General features: G+C 50.9%; 1 protein-coding gene across 5 annotated transcripts in view; it reads left to right on the plus strand.

Moving 5' to 3' along the window:
- Positions 1–1772: 1772 nt before the first annotated feature.
- Positions 1773–18396, plus strand: part of H6PD (hexose-6-phosphate dehydrogenase/glucose 1-dehydrogenase) — a 35471-nt gene continuing 18847 nt past the window's right edge. The window contains exons 1-4 of one of the 5 annotated variants that reach the window (XM_043486315.1): positions 1774–2269; positions 15515–15613; positions 16872–16964; positions 17083–17719. In XM_043486315.1, coding sequence (XP_043342250.1) covers positions 17102–17719 — 618 coding nt within the window. In that variant the 5' untranslated portion in view covers positions 1774–2269; positions 15515–15613; positions 16872–16964; positions 17083–17101. Of the gene's footprint in view, positions 2270–10424; positions 10695–15514; positions 15614–16871; positions 16965–17082; positions 17720–18396 lie in introns of those variants that run through there. The other 4 variants (XM_043486317.1, XM_043486316.1, XM_043486314.1 and 1 more) reach the window with 4 other exon arrangements.

Consider the following 18396-nt stretch of genomic DNA (forward strand, 5'->3'; position numbering starts at 1 on the left):
GACCAGGGATCAAACCCATGTCCCCTGCATTGACAGGTGGATTCTCAACCACTGGACTACCAGGGAAGCCCATGGGATGTTTTTAAAGATGTTCTAGAGGTAACTGAAGATCATTCTCATGATATCTGTACAGGGATCTGGGAAACGGCCCCTCTGTTCATCCCTGTCTCTGGGCGCCTGCCTTCTTCCATCTGTACCTCCTTTGGCTTGGGTTTACATGGTATGTGAGTGCACAGTGCGCCCAGGGCCATGAATGTGGGAAGAGCTCTTGACTGAGTCCTGGCATTGTCCAATATGATCTGGCTGGCCCCTGCCCTAGACCCTCCTACCCACTTCCAGCTGTGGAGGCAGCCTGGCAGGGACCTGGCTCCTTAACTCTCCCCACAGTTCCCACCCAGCATGGCCAAGTCTTCGCTGACATACGGCAGCTCCCTGCAGGCCCCCAGATGGCCCCTGGCCCTGGTGACCATGGAGCCCAGCCCCCCTTGGCTCCCCAGCCTTCCTGGAACCCTCTTGCCTAATATCCTGTGTGGTAATCATGCCTATTGGCCCTCCTTAGTCCTGCTGGCCACTGCCAAGTTCCTTCTGCTAGTTCCTGACATTCCTACCTCTAGTGGAACCTTCATGAAATAAAAAGCTACTAAAAGTTTTTTTTTCTTTTCTGGTCAGAATGCCCCCTCTTGGGTGGTCCCACACTCCTCAGCACAGGTGACCAGGTATTCTCCTGTGTCTGGGATGGGAGAAAGGTGGGTCTGAAGAAGGGAAAGAGTTAAAATGCTCAGGAATGGGCATGGGATGGGGGAGCTATGTCCAGGAGGTGGTCCTGCATTAACTCAAGGTCACCCAGGGTCAGCTGAGAAGTAGGAAGAAGCAGCTGCTTTTCTGATGGCCATGGCCCCACTGGGGCACTAGCAGCAGTGTAGAGCTGGGAGAAAAGTGATCACCAAGGTGAGGGTGAGGGTAGGCACAGTGCGATCATGGCGAAGAATGGGGCAAAGGACTGGCATACCATCCACTGAGTGCTGAGAGGCGGCTCACCGGTCATCTCCTTTATCATCACCCCATCATCCTACAGATAAGGTCTTCTTCCCCTCCACTGTCTTGCTAATAAAGCCCCAGAGGTGCAAGCTACCACTTGCTGAGCACTTATCACAGGTGGATGGCTCAGCAGTAAAGAATCCGCCTGAAATGCAGACGCTGCAGAAGACGCGGGTTCGATTCCTGGGTCGAGAAGATCCCCTAGGAGGGCATGGCAACCCAGTCCAGGGTTGCCAGTCCATTCTTGCCTGGAGAATCCCATGGACAGAAGAGCCTAGTGGGCAACAGTCCATAGGGTCGCAAAGAGTTGGACACGACTGAAGTGACTTAGCACGCAGCACGCAGTGTCTTCAAGGTCACACGAGCGTAGGCAGCCTGTTCTCCCACCCCTAAATCACTTCTGGAGATTAAAAATGCGGGGCACCATGCTGCTCCTTCTACAGATGGAGAAATGCGAGGCCTAAGGTCAAGTGCTAAGTTCTAGGTCCCACGGCTTGTGCCAGAATCTGACGAGGAGCCAGCAACTCGGCTCCACGACACAACGACTTCCCTCGGCCCTCCCGTGTCCAAGAAGGCGGCCCGGCCCCTGCGACGCAGGAGAGATTCCAGAGACGCAGAAAAAGGCCCGCTCACTTCGCTCTTAAGACCAGCTCATCCCCGCGAACCAGGGAAACATTTGAGAGGGGCCCGCCCGCCAACCCCTAGCGACCCGAGCTAGGGGGCGTGGTCTCGCCTGCGTCTCCGCCTCCGCCGCCAGCCCCGGCTCAGTCCCACTGCGCGCGCCCCTCGCCCGGTCCTGCTGCGCGCGCGCGCGTCCTAGGCCCGGGGGCCCCTCTCCGCGCGCCCCTGGCCCGGCCCTATTGCGCGCGCGCGTCCCAGGGCCTGGGCCCCACTGCGCGCGCGCCGAGGCCGCAGGGGTTTGACGCCCAGGCCCAGAGGGTCAGCCGCGCTCTCGGACACTGACGTGTCTCGGGTTGGGCCGGGACCGGGCGGTCGGGCCGGACTCGGCCTCGCCCCCCATCCCCCGCTCGCCGCCCCCGGCGTCGCTGGCGAAACCCGAGTGCGCGTTAGGCGCGGGGCCGCGTGACGCGCACCTGTCGGGGCTGGCCGGGCGGGCGGAAGAGAATGCGCCGGGCCCCGACCTGGCCTGAGCCCGGCCAGCAGCACCGCGCGGCCCGCTCCGCCCCCGACGTTTCCCGGAGAAGCGGCCGGCTCTGACGGGCGTGATGAAGTAAGCTGCCTCCCCCGCTTTCTCTCCGGCTTCTTGGGCCGCAGGAGGAGTCTTTTACAGCCGGATGGCGGCTGCGCGCTCCCGCCCCTGCGAACCCGCAGGCCCCGGAGTCCAGCCCCGCGTGGCTGTAAAATCTTCGGGCGTTTGATTGGGAAGAGTCACCCCAGCCACCACCCACCTGCCCCAATTCTCTTCCCCGCGTTCCTTCCGCAAAATAAATTATTCACTTCCTGTTCCTCAGATGCCTTGGCGTGGCAGTGCTGCGTGGTGGCGGGTTGGCTGGAGGCAGCCAGGCCCCGTCGAGGCTGGTCCGGAGGGGCCAGCGGCGTCTCCTTTTCCTGGACTTTCTGGAATTCAGTTCAGTAAGAGGAGGAATTGGAGCCCCCGCCCCCCCCCCCCCCAAAACTCCCACCTCCCTTGGGGATCGTCTTAATCTTTGGCACTAGCGCTCAGGTTTCCATCAGCATTTCAAATACATCCATCCAATGAATGGTTTTCCAGAAGCAGACCTGTCTGGGTCTCTGAGAATCAGGGCACTCAAACTTGAGTGTTTAAACGGAAGTGAGAACTTCTGGAGAAGTCATAAGCTGAAATTCCTTGCCCACCCACCCCACTGTCCCCTAGGCAGGCCTGTGGCTCCTGAAAGGTAGTCAACGCAGGAAACCTTCAAAGACTGGGTGTATTTTAAGCTATGTTTTACACTAACTGGGGCTTCCCAGGTGGCTCAGTGGTGAAGAATCCACTTGCCAATGCAGGAGACACCGGTTTGATCCCTGGGTGGGGAAGATCCCCTGAAGGTGGAAATGGCAACCCACTCCAGTATTCTTGCCTGGGAAGTCCCATGGACAGAGGAACCTGGTGGGCTACTGCCATGGGGTCATAAGAGAGTCAGACACATTAGTACGTACTCTAGTGATGCATAGAGTGTTTGAGCTTAGGAGGCTAATCTGGCAAATTTTAGGAGCACCTGAGAGGAAAATGCTCAGTGTTTGGCATGAGCAGAGCTCACTTTTAGGCAGTGTTTTTTTTTTTTATGTAACCCTTTCTTTGAGGTACATAGCTGCTCAGCAGATAAACACTCCAGGCAGACATTCAAGTTATTTTATCCAAAGACTAATAAAATTTACTATTGTGGGATGGTTTTAGGCCCTTTAAAGGGGAAACTGTCACATCTGTGGGCAAAGGGAAACCAAGAGGCATCTTTGGTCATCTGTGGCTAATCCACTTCTCATTTTCTTAAAAAAATATTTATTTGACTGCATCAGGTCTTAGTTGAAGCATGCTATATCTTTAGTCATGGCATGTGGGATCTAGTTCCCTGACCAGAGAGGGAACCCTGGCCTTCTGCATTGGGAGCATGGAGGCTTAGCCACTGGGCCACCAGGGAAGTCCTTACCCACTTCTCATTTTATTGATGGAATTTGAACAAGGGAAAATGTCATTGCTTGTTGCCAGATTTCACCATGGATTCCGCCAGTCCCTAACCCACAGGCAGAGCAGGAAGTCTGGTTTTGCTTTCTGTTACCCTGAACTGGGAGTTGGGTGGCTCTTTGTCTACGAGACCTCTTACCAGCATTGCCTCCCAGAGTATTTTCACAGCCACGATCTGGGTTTGTTTTTTTTTCTTTTGGCCAGACATTAAAATGAGGTGAATGCTACCCATCTTACAGCTGGAGACAAGGCCCTGAATAGTTAAGTGAAAGTCCCAGGACTGCAGAGTTAGAGACTTACTCTACTGCTGTATTCTTTGGCCTGGATTATAAACCCCTTATGGACTGGGGTGGAGACTTCTTTAACCATCTCAGGTTTATGCCACTGATGCTATTTAGTTGCTAAGTCACGTCCAACTCGTTGTGACCCCGTGGACTCTAGCCTACCAGGCTCCTCTGTCCACGGGATTTCCTAGGCGAGAATACTGGAGTGGGTTGCCATTTCCTTCTCCAGGGGATCTTCCTGACCCAGGGATTGAACCCATATCTCCTGCATTAGCAGGCAGATTCTTTACTGCTGAGCCACCTGGGAAGCCCTCTCAGCTTTATAGCCCTTTGATTTTTCATCAGTATGACTGGAAGTTCACAAAGTTGTCAGTGAGCTGTTCGTTGGCATTTTTTCCTGCTGTGTGAAGTCAGTTGGTTTCCCAGCAGCTCCAAGAGACAAGCAAGAAACGCCACTTTATTCATGATGCTCTTGGTTTAATAATGACAGTGGCTAACAGTTCTTGGACGCTTACTATATACGAAGCATCGTGCCAGGTGCTTTGTATGGGTTGTCTCCTTTTGTGTTTCTTATTAACTTGTTTGCCCACTCTGTGGTTGAGGTTGGTTAGTTAATCGTGTCAGACTCTGCAACCCCATGGGCTGCAGCACGCCAGCCTTCTTTGTCCATCACCAACTCCTGGAGCTTGCTCAAATTCATGTCCATCGAGTTGGTGATGCCATCCAGCCATCTTATCTTCTGTCGTCCCCTTCTCCTCCTGCCGTCAATCTTTCCCAGCATCAAGGCCTTTTCCAGTGAGTCAGTTCTTCATATCAGGTGGCCAAAATATTGGAGCTTCAGCTTCAGCATCAGTCCTTCCAATGAATATTCAGGACTGATCTCCTTTAGGATTGACTGGTTTGATCTCCTTGCAGTCCAAGGGACTCTCAAGAGTCTTCTGCAACACCACAGTTCAAAAGCATCAATTCTTTGGTGCTCAGCTTTCTTTTTGATCCAACTCTCACATCCATACATGGCTACTGGAAAAACCATAGCTTTGACTAGATGGACCTTTGTTGGCAGAGTAATGTCTCTGCTTTTTAATACGCTGTCTAGGTTGGTCATAGCTTTTCTTCCAAGAAACAAGTGTCTTTTAATTTCATGGCTGCAGTGATTTTGGAGCCCAAGAAAATAGAGTCTGTCACTGTTTCCATTGTTTCCTCATCTATTTGCAATGAAGTGATGGGACCGGATGCCATGATCTTAGTTTTTTGAGTGTTGAGTTTTAAGCCAGCTTCTTCACTCTCCTCTTTCATTTTCATCAAGAGGCTCTTCAGTTCCTCTTCACTGCTTGCCATAAGTGTGGTGTCATCTGCATATCTGAGGTATTGATGTTTCTCCTGGCAATCATGATTCCAGCTTGTGATTCATCCAGCCTGGCATTTCACATGATGTACTCTGCATATAAGTTAAATAAGCATAGTGACAATATACAGCCTTGATGTACCCCTTTCCTAATTTGGAACCAGTCCATTGTTCCATGTCCAGTTCTAACTGTTGCTTCTTGACCTGCATACAGATTTCTCAGGAGGCAGGTAAGGTGGTCTGGTATTACCATCTCTTGAAGAATTTTCCACTGTTGTGATCCACACAGTTAACTGCTTTGGTGTAGTCGTTAAAGCAGAAGTAGATGTTTTTATGGAACTTTCTTTCTTTTTTGATGAGCCAGCAGATGTTGGCAATTTGATCTCTGGTTCCTCTGCCTTTTCTAAATCCAGTTTGAACATCTGCAAGTTCTCGGTTCACGTACTGTTGAAACCTAGCTTGGAGAATTTTGAACATTACTTTGCCAGCATGTGAGATGAGTGCAATTGTGTGGTAGCTTGAACATTCTTTGGCATTGCCTTTCTTTGGGATTGGAATGAAAACTGACCTTTTCCAGTCCTGTGGCCACTGCTGAGTTTTCCAAATATTCTGGCATATTGAGTGCAGCACTTTCACAGCATCATCTTTTAGGATTTGAAATAACTCAGCTGGAATTCCATCACCTCCACTAGCTTTGTTTGGAGTGATGCTTCCTAAGGCCCACTTGACTTTGCATTCCAGGATGTCTGGCTGTGGATGATGAGTGATCACCCTATTGTGGTTATTTGGGTCATAAATATCTTTTTTGTATAGTTCTTCTGTGTATTCTTGCCACCTCTTCTTAATATCTTCTGCTTGTGTTAGGTCCATACTGTTTCTGTCCTTTGTCGTGCCCATCTTTGCATGAAATGTTTCCTTGGCATCTCTGATTTTCTTGAAGAGATCTCTAGTCTTTCCCATCCTATTGTTTTCCTCTATTTCTCTGCATTGATCACTGAGGACAGCTTTCTTATCTCTCCTTGTTATTCTTTGGAACTCTGCATTCGGATAGGTATCTTTCCTTTTCTGCTTTGCCTTTAGCTTCTCTTCTCCCAAGCCTCTCACGTGACTTGGGGAAGAGAGCCATGGGGCCAGGACACCTCTATAGAGGTCTCCCATGACACAGACATGGCCACAGTCTGAAACGAGACAGATACCTAGCAGCACAGATGTTCCACCTGTGGATGGCATCAGGCTTTGCCATGCTGTAGTTCCTTTGGCCTAAGTATAATCTGTAGTTGAGGTTGGAAGAGGTTAAATAACGTATATAAGGTCACATAGCTACTAAGTAGCTAAGATCCCAGAAAGGAGGGCCTCCCCCTCCCCCAACAAGGGCCTTTCAGGTTTTAACACAGCAACTCAGCCTTAAATGCAGTGTCCTCATGATGTCAGAAGTGAGGTGAGTGAATCACTGTTAGAGTGGACATTGGAGGCCAAGGCCATTCACAGCAGTTGGTGGTCAGGGCAACCTGACCTGAGGAAGCAGAGCTGCTGACCAGTTTGGGTCGCTTATGGGAGTGTTTAGACCACTGTAATTCTGATCTTGGAAGGGAGCAGAATCTGTGTCCACTAAAACAATGTTGTTATTGGCTTTTTTTTTTCCTAGTCTTTTTGAAAAATGTGTATTTATATATTTATTTGACTGCACTGGGTCTTAGTTGTGGCTCTCAGGATCTTCAGTCTTCATCACAGTGTCCGAACTCTTAGTTGCAGCATGTGGGATCTAGTTTTCCTTCCAGGGGTGGAACCTGGGCCCCCTGCATTGGTACTGTGGAGTCTTAGCCACTCCACCATGGAAGTTCCTCTAAAACAGCGTTTTAAATTTGTCATTTGGGGTTGTAGTCACACATTTTTTTTTTGCTTACCACATTGCAGCAGGTTTAATAGTGGCCCCCAAAGGTGTGCCCAAGTTGTAACCCCAGAACCTGCAAAGGTGACTTTATTTGGAAAAATGATCTTTGCACATGTAATTGTGGATGTTTAAATGAGATCACCCTGGATTTAGGGTGGACCCTTGTTTGTGTTCAGTCATGTCTGACTCTTTGTGACTCCATGGACTGTAGCCTGCCAGGCTCCCCTGTCCACAGAATTTTCCAGGCAAGACGGCAAGAATACTGGAGGGGGTTGCCATTTCCGACTCCATGTCACACATTTTAGAGGTAGGTGGGAAGAAGGTGCTGGAACCAGACTGCCTGGATTCAAGTCCTGTCACCTCTAAGCTGCCTGACCTTGAGTAAGTTATTTTCTCTCTCTGCACCTTGGTTTCGTCTCTTCTCATTCTAAAAATGGGTACAGTAATAGTCCCTACCTCATGCTGTTCTATGCTCAGTTGTGTCCAACTCTTGGCGACCTCGTTCATGGACTATAGTCCATCAGGCTCCTCTGCCCGTGGAATTTTCCAGGCAAGAATACTGGAGTGGGTTGCTATTTCCTTCTCCAGGGGATCTTCCCAACACAGGGATCGAACCTGCATCTCCTATGTCTCCTGCATTGGCAGGTGGATTCTTTACCACTGCGCCGCCTGGGAAGCCACCTACCTCATAAGCTGTGGCAAGAGTTAAATGATGTGACACATGTGAAGCTCTTAGCCCCGTGTTTTACATTTAGTTAAATGCTCTTTAAATGTCTCTTTTATTATTTATAGTATCATTTCCGATAGTGAGCTGCTGCTAATGTGTGCTGTGTCACAGTGCTTGAGGTCACCATTAGAGATTCAGCATCCACACAGGGCCGCCCGTGCAGAGTTGACAGCGGTCTTGGGCAAATGGGATTTATTTGTTCATTCAGCAAATGTTTATTGCGTACCTTCTGTGGGCCAGGCCCCGCTTTTTTAAAAAGTTAATTAACTGACTGATTTTGGCTGTGCTGTATCTTCATTGCTGGGCGAGGGCCTTCTCTTGTTGCCCAGCACGAGCTCTAGGGAGAGAGGGCCCAGTAGTTGTGGAGCACAGGCTTAGTTGCCCTGTGGGCATGTGGAATCTTCCCAAATCAAGGATCGAACCCTGTGTCCCCTGCTTTGACAGGCAGATTCCTATCCACTGTCCCACTAGGGAAGCCCCAGGCCTTGTTTTGGATACTGAAGATAGGCAGTCAGTGAACAAAACAGAAAAACCCATGTCGTCATAGGCACTTAATTATAGGTTCTTGAGGGGAGGGGTGATAGACGATAAAAAAAATCTGCTTATCACATGCAGATATGTACTATGGGGAGACATAAAGCAGGGGATGAGATGAGGGTTGGAGGTTTACACTTTTACAGAGTCAGCTGAGAAAGCCTCACTGAGGTGACATTTCAGCAAAGAATTGAAATTAGTGAGGGAGTGAGCCACGTGGACATCTGCAGGGAAAAGTAGGTCAGGCAGTGAGAACAGCAAGTACAAGGGCCCTGGGGCAGGAGGATGGGTGGCTGGAGCCCAGAGAGGGGCAGAGTAGGAGAAAAGATCAGAGAGGGAAGAGATGGAAGGCCAGAGTGTGTAGACCCTGCCGGCCACCGAACAGAAGGACAGGATCTGACCACAGAGCACTCCAACTCCTGGGTTCAGGCAAAGATGGAAATGAGAGGCCAGGGAGGTGGTTTCACACAAAGGTGATGGTGGCTAGGACCAGAGTGGAGAGATGGAACGTGGCGAGAATGGTGAGAAGTAGTTGTATTCTAGGTAAATGTTGGTGACAGAAACCACAGGACTTGCTGTCACATCGGATGCCCCAAGGTCTCTGGCCTGAGCCCCTGGAAGGGGGGAGTTTCTGTTTACTGAGGATGGGCGATCTGCGTTTGGAGCGTTTGGGAGATAAGTCAGTTTGTTTTGAATGTGATACGTCTTGTAGACACCCAGCTGTTGGTGTCATTGCAGTTGACTGTGTGAGACTGTGTGAGACTGAGTTTAGGGGGAGAAAGTCCACGCTGGAAATAACAGCTTGGTGCACAGGCAGTTGTGTGTTGGTAAATGTTTACCATCCTCTGGAAGAGGTGGCAGTTGGTGGCCAGGAGCCAGCTTGATAGCATTTGCCAACATCTGCCGCATAAATAAATGTTCCCACGCCGGCCAGTTTCAAGCACGCCATTACAGAATACCTTCACCTTATAGATACCAGTCAATCCTAAAGGAATATTCATTGAATAACCCTGAATATTCATTGGAAGGACTGATACTAAAGTACTTTGGCAACCTGATGCGAAGAGCTGACTCATTGGAAAAGACCCTGATGCTGGGAAAGATCGAAGGCAAAGGGAGAAGGGGAAGGCAGAGGATGAGATGGTTGGATGGCGTCACTGACGCAGTAGACATGAATTTGAGCAAACTACGAGAGTGGAGGACAGAAGAGCCTGGTGTGCTGCAGTCCATGGGCTGGCAAAGAGTTGGACACGACTTTGTGACTAAACAACAACAGATGCAGTAGGTTAAATAATGTCAAGAGCATAGATAATAGTAACATGAAGTAAATCAATTAGGGAGTATTGAGTGTTTAATATCTTTGTTTTTAAATATAGCTTCTTTGATTCTGAATTCATGTAATTCAGTTTTAATAGGGGCCGTGTTTAACAACTGACTTGACAAATTCCTGAAAATTTAGGAATTGAATCTCTCATGCAGATATGTGATGGCTCTCACACACCATTTGAATTGCAGGGACCAAAGATTGACTTCACGAGGTGATGGGAGTAAGGATTCTATGAGTTTGGGGGGGATGTGGTCTCAGAGCCGATCTTGGGGTTCTGTCCCTCGTCTAGCTCCAAGGAGTTGAATGCAGGTCATAGTTGATGATTATGGGTTTGACTTGCCTCCACATAGGGGTGTCTGTACAGAAGGCCCAGAGAACAGAGGAGAGAGTGTGGGAAACATGCTGGAGCTGGCGAGTATAGAAGGGACCGGCACATCCCCTTGTACTTCAGCAAAAACTCCTCTTCACTTTGAACTTTTGTTTCACTCCCACACACTCTTGTAAAAAATACCAAGCTCATGAGCTGTGATTTGAAGAAAATTCCTCTTCCCCCTGCCTGGCAAACAGAAAACAGAGGTCAAAGGTGTGGATGTGTCACCAGGGAAGGGACAGAGTGCCAGCAACAGCTAGTGTCCACCTCCTGGCTCCTTTCTCCTGCCCCTTGCCTGCTGGGGCCAGAGGGTCAGAGCTGCTTCCTCCGGTGGTTTCCCAGAACCGGCTCTGCCACCCAAGTGCCCGCCCAGGCCGGGGCTGTGCCGAGACTGGTCTTGGGTGTGCCCCACGTCTGCCTCTCTCGCTTGGGAACCCTGCTTCTGGTCCATACCCTCTGACTGGCCACGTCCACGCTTGCAGCTTTGGGGATGTTAGCAGAACCGTACTTCAAAAGGTGAGTCTCCCAGAAGGTCCAGTAGGAACCCCTCACCCTGGAGCTGGGGGCAGCGAGAGGTGCTCTGGACTCTGGACATGGGCCTGTCCAGTCCCGACTCTTGGATGAGCCTGTCACACTCTGGAAAAAGCCTCCGCCACACCTCACTTTGTAGCAAGGTGGGTGCTAGTGGTAAAGCAGGAGATGTAAGAGACGTGGGTTCGATCCCTGGGTTGGGAAGATCCCCTGGAGGAGGGCACGACAACCCACTCCAGTATTTTTTTTTTTTTCATTTATTTTTATTAGTTGGAGGCTAATTACTATATTGTAGTGGTTTTGCCATACACTGTCATGAATCAGCCGTGGATTTACATGTGTTCCCGGTCCCCCCTCCCCCCTCCCTCCCCATCTGATCCCTCTGGGTCTTCCCAGTGCACCAGCCCTGAGCACTTGTCTCATGCATCCAACCTGGGCTGGTGATCTGTTTCACCCTTGACAGTATACTTGTTTCAGTGCTATTCTCTCAGAACATCCCACCCTCACCTTCTCCCACAGAGTCCCAAAGTCTGTTCTGTATATCCATGTATCTTTTTCTGTTTTGCATATAGGGTTATTGTTACCATCTTTTAAAATTCCATATATATGTGTTAGTATACTGTATTGGTCTTTATCTTTCTGGCTTACTTCACTCTGTATAATGGGCTCCAGTTTCATCCATCTCATTAGAACTGATTCAAATGAATTCTTTTTAATGGCTGAGTAATATTCCGTAGTGTATATGTACCACAGCTTTCTTATCCATTCGTCTGCTGATGGGCATCTACTTGCTTCCATGTCCTGGCAATTATAAACAGTGCTGCGATGAACATTGGGGTGCACGTGTCTCTTTCAGATCTAGTTTCCTTGGTGTGTATGCCCAGGAATGGGATTCCTGGGTCATATGGCAGTTCTATTTCCAGTTTTTTAAGGAATCTCCACACTGTTCTCCATAGCGGCTGTACTAGTTTGCATTCCCACCAACAGTGTAAGAGGGTTCCCTTTTCTCCACACCCTCTCCAGCACCCACACCGGTATTCTTGCCTGGAGAATTCCATGGACAGAGGAGCCTGGCAGGCTCTGGTCCATAGGGTTGAACAAGATTCGGACACAACTGAAGTGATTTAGCATGCACGCACGTGCATGCTGCTGGCAAGTATTTGGAGTAATAATTGTAAATGAGATTGCATCCTCCACACACTGAAGTTAGAGCTTCAGAGAGCTTGGTCTTTTAACTTCTGAGTGACTCTCAGTTATCAGTACCATGCTTCCTACTTCAGTCCTGTATTTCCTGGCCTAAACTGCCTATAGAAAGGTGATGGCCATCTCCCACATAATAGAGAGGTTATCTCCTTTCCTTGGAAAACAGAATTTCCTGGGAGGAAAGTGCTGTCGAGCTCCTCTAGCTGCCTCTCTTCACAGGTGGGGAAACTGCAGTTCCCAGCTAGGAACATGCAAGTTCAAGGTTACAAGATGTTTAGATTTTTCTGTGTACTAATCACCACATGTTCCAGTCCACAGTTGAATACACTGTCCTCCTGTCCTGGTGGCTCGTACATTGCACTCATGGTTTTCTTATTTATTAACTAAACATAGATGCAGTTCATAGCAGGATTGGCCGTTGGAATGCCACTTCTGTGTTTTTTTTGGCCAAGTTCAAGTATGTAATCTTAGGAGATGTATTTCATAGCCCATTGCTCTCAGAGGAGGCAAGGAAGCAGGAGAAAGTTTTTCAGAAAATCCTTCAGAAGAAGAGGCTTGCAGCCCGAGAGCAGTTTAGGCCACAGGTGGCCATGGAGCCTCAATCCCTGTTACCTCTGCTCCAGGGGCTAGGAGCCTGGTCTTGACTTTGATGTAATTGGACTTCTCGGAACCTGTTTATTCCTCTGTTGGGGCAACAGAGAGGACATCTGTATACCTGTGTACCTATCTTCTCAGGGTATAAGGGCAAGCAGGGGTGGGTGTTGCATAGACGTCTGGGTGTGTCTTGTACTATCTGCAGGGCCGGGCTCTGGAGCTCCCAAGAGGAGGGAGCAGCACAGGTTTTCCTGGCAGCTGCAGCAGCCTGATGCTGTGCTGGGCAGGGGCAGGGCGCACGCTACATTAATTAACTTAGCGTTTGCTTTTTGTTGTTGTTGGCTTTTTATGTGTGTATGTGTATACATGCAGTGTGTATGTGCTCAGTCATGTCTGACTCTTTGCAGCTCCATAGAGTGTAACCCACCAGGTTCCTCTATCCATAAGATTTCCCAGGTAAGAATACTGGAGTGGGTTGCCATTTTCTCCCACAGGAGATGTTCCCGACCTAGGGATCAAACTTGCGTCTCTTGCATTGACAGTTGGATTCTTCACCACTGCGCCACCTGGGAAACCCAGTATATATTATATGTACATTTGGCTGTCCTGGGTCTTCTGGAGAAGGGTATGGCAATCCACTCCAGTATTCTTGCCTAGAGAATTCTGTGGACAGAGGAGCTGGTGAGCTCCAGTCCATGGGGTCGCACAGAGCCAGACAAGACCGAAGTGACTGAGTGCACACACACCCACTGGGTCTTAGTTGTGACATGTGGGATCTAGTTCCCTGATCAGGGATCAAACCCAGGCCCCTGCTTTGAGAGCGAGGAGTCTTAGCCACTGGACCACCAGGGAAGTCTCTAACTTAGCATTTGTATAGGGTTTTTGTCACTGGTGTCATCTCAGCTAGCCTTTGCAAACCTCCATTTAGTTTGGGGGGTATTAGCCCGTTTGATAGGTGAGGACTGACAGGTGACTTGATTGGATCACGCAGAGCTCGGACATGGCCTTAAGCCCAGGTCTTCTGACCCAAAGGCCTCCTTCCTCCACTCGACTCGGGGAGCCATTTCACACAGCGCCTGGGGCCTCGGGCTCTGGAACTGGACAGTGGACTTGGCCTGCTGTCTGCTCATCTGTGAAATGGGATCCTTGCAGGACTCCTTCCCAGCGCTGTGTGGAGGGAAGGTTGAGACTGTGTGTTTACATCGTCTGGCACACGCTGACTGCTAGGTAGATGTCAGGTTTATGAGGCTTGAGGTTATCAGTAACCAGGTTTTGAAGGAGGATGGGTCCATTGCCAACATTCAAGGTGGCTTTGAAATGCCCATGTTTGCACCTGCCCTGGGCCCACTGGGGTCAGAGGTTCACTGTCCTGGCGAAGGCAGTAGGAGGCAGGAATATGCATTTTGAGGGGACTTTCCTGGAGAATCTCCCCACAGTGCCAGAGACCCGGGTTCAATTCCTGGATCAGAGAAGATTGCCCTGGAGGAGGGGATGGCAACCCACTCCAGTATTCTTGCCTGGAGAATCCCATAGACAGAGGAGCCTGGCGGGTTACAGTCCATGAGGTTGCAAAGAGTTGGATACGACAGAAGCAACTTAACACATATACATGCACATGCATTTTGAAAACCCTGCAGCCGAATCAGATCTGATGCTCTCCTCTGACACTGGCCCTGACTCGGCTTCACTGCTCAGCGTTCCAGACCCTGCTTCTCTCGGTGGGCTCTTTGGGCCAGCTCTCAGCACCTTAGGCCCCATCCCCAGACCCTCTGCCCCAGCATCTGCATTTTTGAGAGAATTCTCCAAGAGATTCATAAGCACATTGAAGTTTGAGAAACACTGTTAAGGTTAAAAAACATGGTAATAAGAAAAGCAAACGCTCAGGACTGCTCCCTTCCTGACTCGTTTAGGAAAGGGTTGTTCCCTGGTTGTTTAGCAATCACAGAGTAAGCGGCCGTGTTGCAATAACTGATATTTCTGATGTGTATTTGTTTAAAGGGGGCTGGGGATGTAAGCAAGAGATAAGGGCATCTAACCTGAGCTCTGGGAGCCCGGAGAGGGCTGGGCAGAGAAGACTGCAGCAGACTTCAGAGTCAGAACAGGGTTAAGTGGAGGCCTGGGGGTTGGCTCAGGTTTTCTGCCATCTCCTGGGGTGGGGGTAGCAGTGCTGGCCCTCCGAGCTCCCTCACCTGCCTCAATAGGCCTGTCCAGACCTCTGGCTGCCAGTGTCCGATCAGGAGCTCCAAGATGCAGCTGCCAGCTGGCGGCTCCTCCTTCTCTAGGCTGTTCCCTGGGCTTCAGATTTCTTGCTGCCTCTTTCCCGCACTGACCTTGCAGCTTTTCCTTCCCTCCAAACAGGGGCGGTTTGCCAGTTAAGAAGGAAGTGCTTGACGGCCCAAGGATAGGGATCGGAAAGCAGAAGAGGAAAGTTGGATGGCCCCGTGGTCTGAATTCGGGCACAAGTGCTGATAATGGACAGTGGAAGAGGAGGCTGGGGGTGCTGTGCGTTGGGTCCCTTGGTCCTTCAGTTAGACCTCCCATGACGGGAAGGTCTGGTGTCCTATAGATTCTGGTGCAGACACTGTTGCTGGGTCCTCATCTTGGTTTGACCACTAACTGAGGCCGTGTTGGAGATGAATCTCAAGAGAGGTGGGGAAAGAAGGGAAGGGCAGAGTGAGGGGAGGGGCCTGATGTCAGAGTGGGGGACAGATCTGGTCCCTCAATACAGCAGATGGTGTTTGGGTAAGGGGAGGTCTGCAGGGCCTTTTCAGAATTCCTTCTGTCTCTTTAAACCTCAGTTTCCCCATCTGCATAACTAGATTGGCACCTCATTGTTGAAGACTGTGTTAACCCTTTATGGGGGGAACACCTGCCATATAATCAGTGCCAAGCCAGTCATCCTCGTTCCTTCTTCAGTCCTCCCACACCCCAGGCTGGGCCCCAGGCCCCGACCTGGGTCTGAGAGCCGTGTCACGTTCCTCCCCATTTCTTCTGTCTTTTCTCCAAAGCACTGGCCTTGGCGGGGACTTGGAGAATGGGAGAGCCAGGGAGTAAGAATTGAACATATCCAGCCCTACGGCCTCAGTCTGAACAGAAGGCCAGAGAAGGTAAACCCTCTTTGCGTCATGACAGGTCTGGGGCCTTGCCTTTCCTGCATGTCAGCTGCTTCAGTTTAGACTGAAAACCAGCCAAGAAGTTAGACTAACCTCGGGGAGACCGTAGTGTGTAATTCCTGCCCATCAGCTCTGGAGTCAAGGAGCCTGATGCCTGCTTGGCTTCCCCCACTTTCTCCCCACAGGACTTTCACCTGCCTGAGCCTCAGCTTGTCTATCTCTAGAAGTGGGGGACTGTGATAGTACTCCTCCACTCGTTCTTTTTTTCCTGTAATATTTCTTTATTTGGCTGCGCTGGGTCTTAGTTGCAGCACATGTGAACTTTGATCTTTGTTGCAGCATGCAGGATCTTTAGTTGCAGCTTGTGACTTCTTAGTTGCAGCGTCTGGGACCTAGTGCCCTGACCAGGAATTGAACCTGGGCCTCCTGCAGTGGTAGCTCAGAGTCTTAGCCAGGGAAGTCCCCCCTCTGCTGGTTCTCTGCAAGGATCTTGTCTGGATTCAGGGAAATCTGATGCACAGAAATATTTAGCTCAGTGTTTGGCACATGCCAGCATTCAGGGTTTGATGCTATTAACATACACTATAATGTATGCTAACCCATCCTAGTCCCATAATGATAGCCACTTATCTAGTGCTTAATAGGTGGTAGGCATTGTCCAAGACATTCTCAGCAGTCACTCATTTCCTTCTTTTAACAGCCCTCTGGTGTAGGTACCATGAATACCCTCATTTCTGATGAGGAAACTGAGATACAGAGAGGTTAAATAATTGTTCAAGTTCAGGGTTGAGCTGGGAGTCAAACTCGGTTGGTTCCAGAATCCATGTTTTTGATCACAGTGCTGCAGCAATGATTAGTGGTCATTTTGTGGACTTCCCTGGCAGTCTGTGGCTAAGACTCTGTGTTCCCAGTGCAGGGGGGATGGGTTCTGTCCCTGGTCAGGGAAGATCCTGCATGCCGAGTGGCCAAAAAAAAAAAATGTTAGTGGTCACTTTGTGCTTGGGGTCCAATAGATACGGGAAAAGCAGATGGAGAAGTGAGGGGGCGACGATGCCCCCCCAGCTCCAGATTGTCATCTAGGACCATGGCCTGCTGCTCTGATGACCCCGGCCACCCGTGCTCATGGACAAGACTGGTGTTGATCGTAGAGTGGATGGCTCCAAGCGCACGACCACGCTGGGGCCTCCCTGGGGGCTGCCGCTCCCGCACAGAGCAGCCCCCCTCCAGTGAGTGGCGTTATCTCTGCTTACAGGGCAAGCTCCCGGCCCACTGGCTGCTTGGCACAGAAACCAGGCTGTGAGGAGGGAGAGCGAAGCTGCGACTGAAACATTTTCCTGCGAAACAGGTGGCTGTTCCTTGCCAGGCAGGAAATGTTTGATAACCTAGGGATGATTTCTCCCCCCCAACATCGCAGCCACTGAGCCATGTCTGATCCTTCCTTGTTGCTTCTCTGTCTTTCCTAGGCGCCCAGGCGTCTGGAAGATGCTCATGGCGGCTGTGTGCGTGGCTCTGCTCAGTGGCTTGCAGGCCCAGGATCTCCCCGGACAGGTCTCCATCATCCTGCTGGGAGCCACCGGGGACCTGGCCAGAAAGTACCTGTGGCAGGGCCTGTTCCATCTGTACCTGGAGGAGGTGGGGAAGGGCCACCATTTTCGCTTCCATGGGACTGCTCTGACGAGCACCGAGCAGGGCCAAGAGGTCATCGCCAAGGTCCTGGAGTCCCTGTCCTGCCCCGGGGACATGGCCCCAGGTCACTGTGCTGAACTAAAGGCTCAGTTCCAGCAGCTGAGTGAGTACCGCCGGCTGAAGACGCCTGAGGACTACCTGGCCCTGAGCAAGGACATCAAGGCCCAGGTCGAGCACGAAGGCCTCCGGGAGACTGGCCGAATTTTCTACCTCTCAGTGCCGCCCTTTGCCTACGTGGACATCGCCCGCAACATCAACAGCAGCTGCCGGCCAGGCCCCGGTGCCTGGCTGCGCATCGTGCTTGAGAAACCCTTTGGCCATGACCTCCACTCTGCCCAACAGCTGGCCGCAGAACTGGGGAGCTTTTTCCAGGAAGAGGAGATGTACCGGGTGGACCATTACCTGGGCAAGCAGGTGAGCCGCAGCCCGGAGCCTGCAGGGTAGAGGGATCTGGGGTAGGTAAGACCCTGTCCTCAGGGTGGCACCACTGAGTGTGGAATTGGCCCCGAAGGCATCATGAGATCTGGGCTCCCATGGTCATCTTGACTCTGGGCAGGAGGTGAGTGGAAACGGCAGGACTGCTTGGCCCTTGCCCATGTGTCCTGTTATTTTTGTATCCTGTCTTCTGTTTCCCAGCCTGGGTCTGGGCTCTGATTCCTCAGCATGGCCCTGTGCTGTACCGAGGGGGCCCTGAGACTCTGGGGTCTGGGCCCGGCTTCCGGGTGGGCATGCTGTGAGAATTAGAATTAACCACATTACTCCGCATCCATCTGCCTTTTCTCAACACCTTTTCCTTTCCGGGTTCTGTTTTGAGTCAGAAGCCTGGTGACAAGATCTTAAAACAGGATAGGGACTCTTTGAATCCTTGCTTCTCATCCAGGCCCTATGGTGAAGCAAGGGGCTGGCCTCCTGGGTGAGGCTGGTCAGCTGGCCTGTTCAATCTGAGCAGACCCTCAGGGCCCCTCAGGACACCTCTTCCTGGAACCAGAGCAGAAAACACATGAGCACGTGTGTTCTGTGGCCCTGACCAGGCCATGGGTCCAGGGCCACGTTGGGGTCATCACGGAGTCATCTGGGGTGGAGGCATTGCC

Source organism: Cervus canadensis, chromosome 13 (assembly GCF_019320065.1).
Source record: "Cervus canadensis isolate Bull #8, Minnesota chromosome 13, ASM1932006v1, whole genome shotgun sequence".
Taxonomy (NCBI): Eukaryota; Metazoa; Chordata; class Mammalia; order Artiodactyla; family Cervidae; genus Cervus; species Cervus canadensis.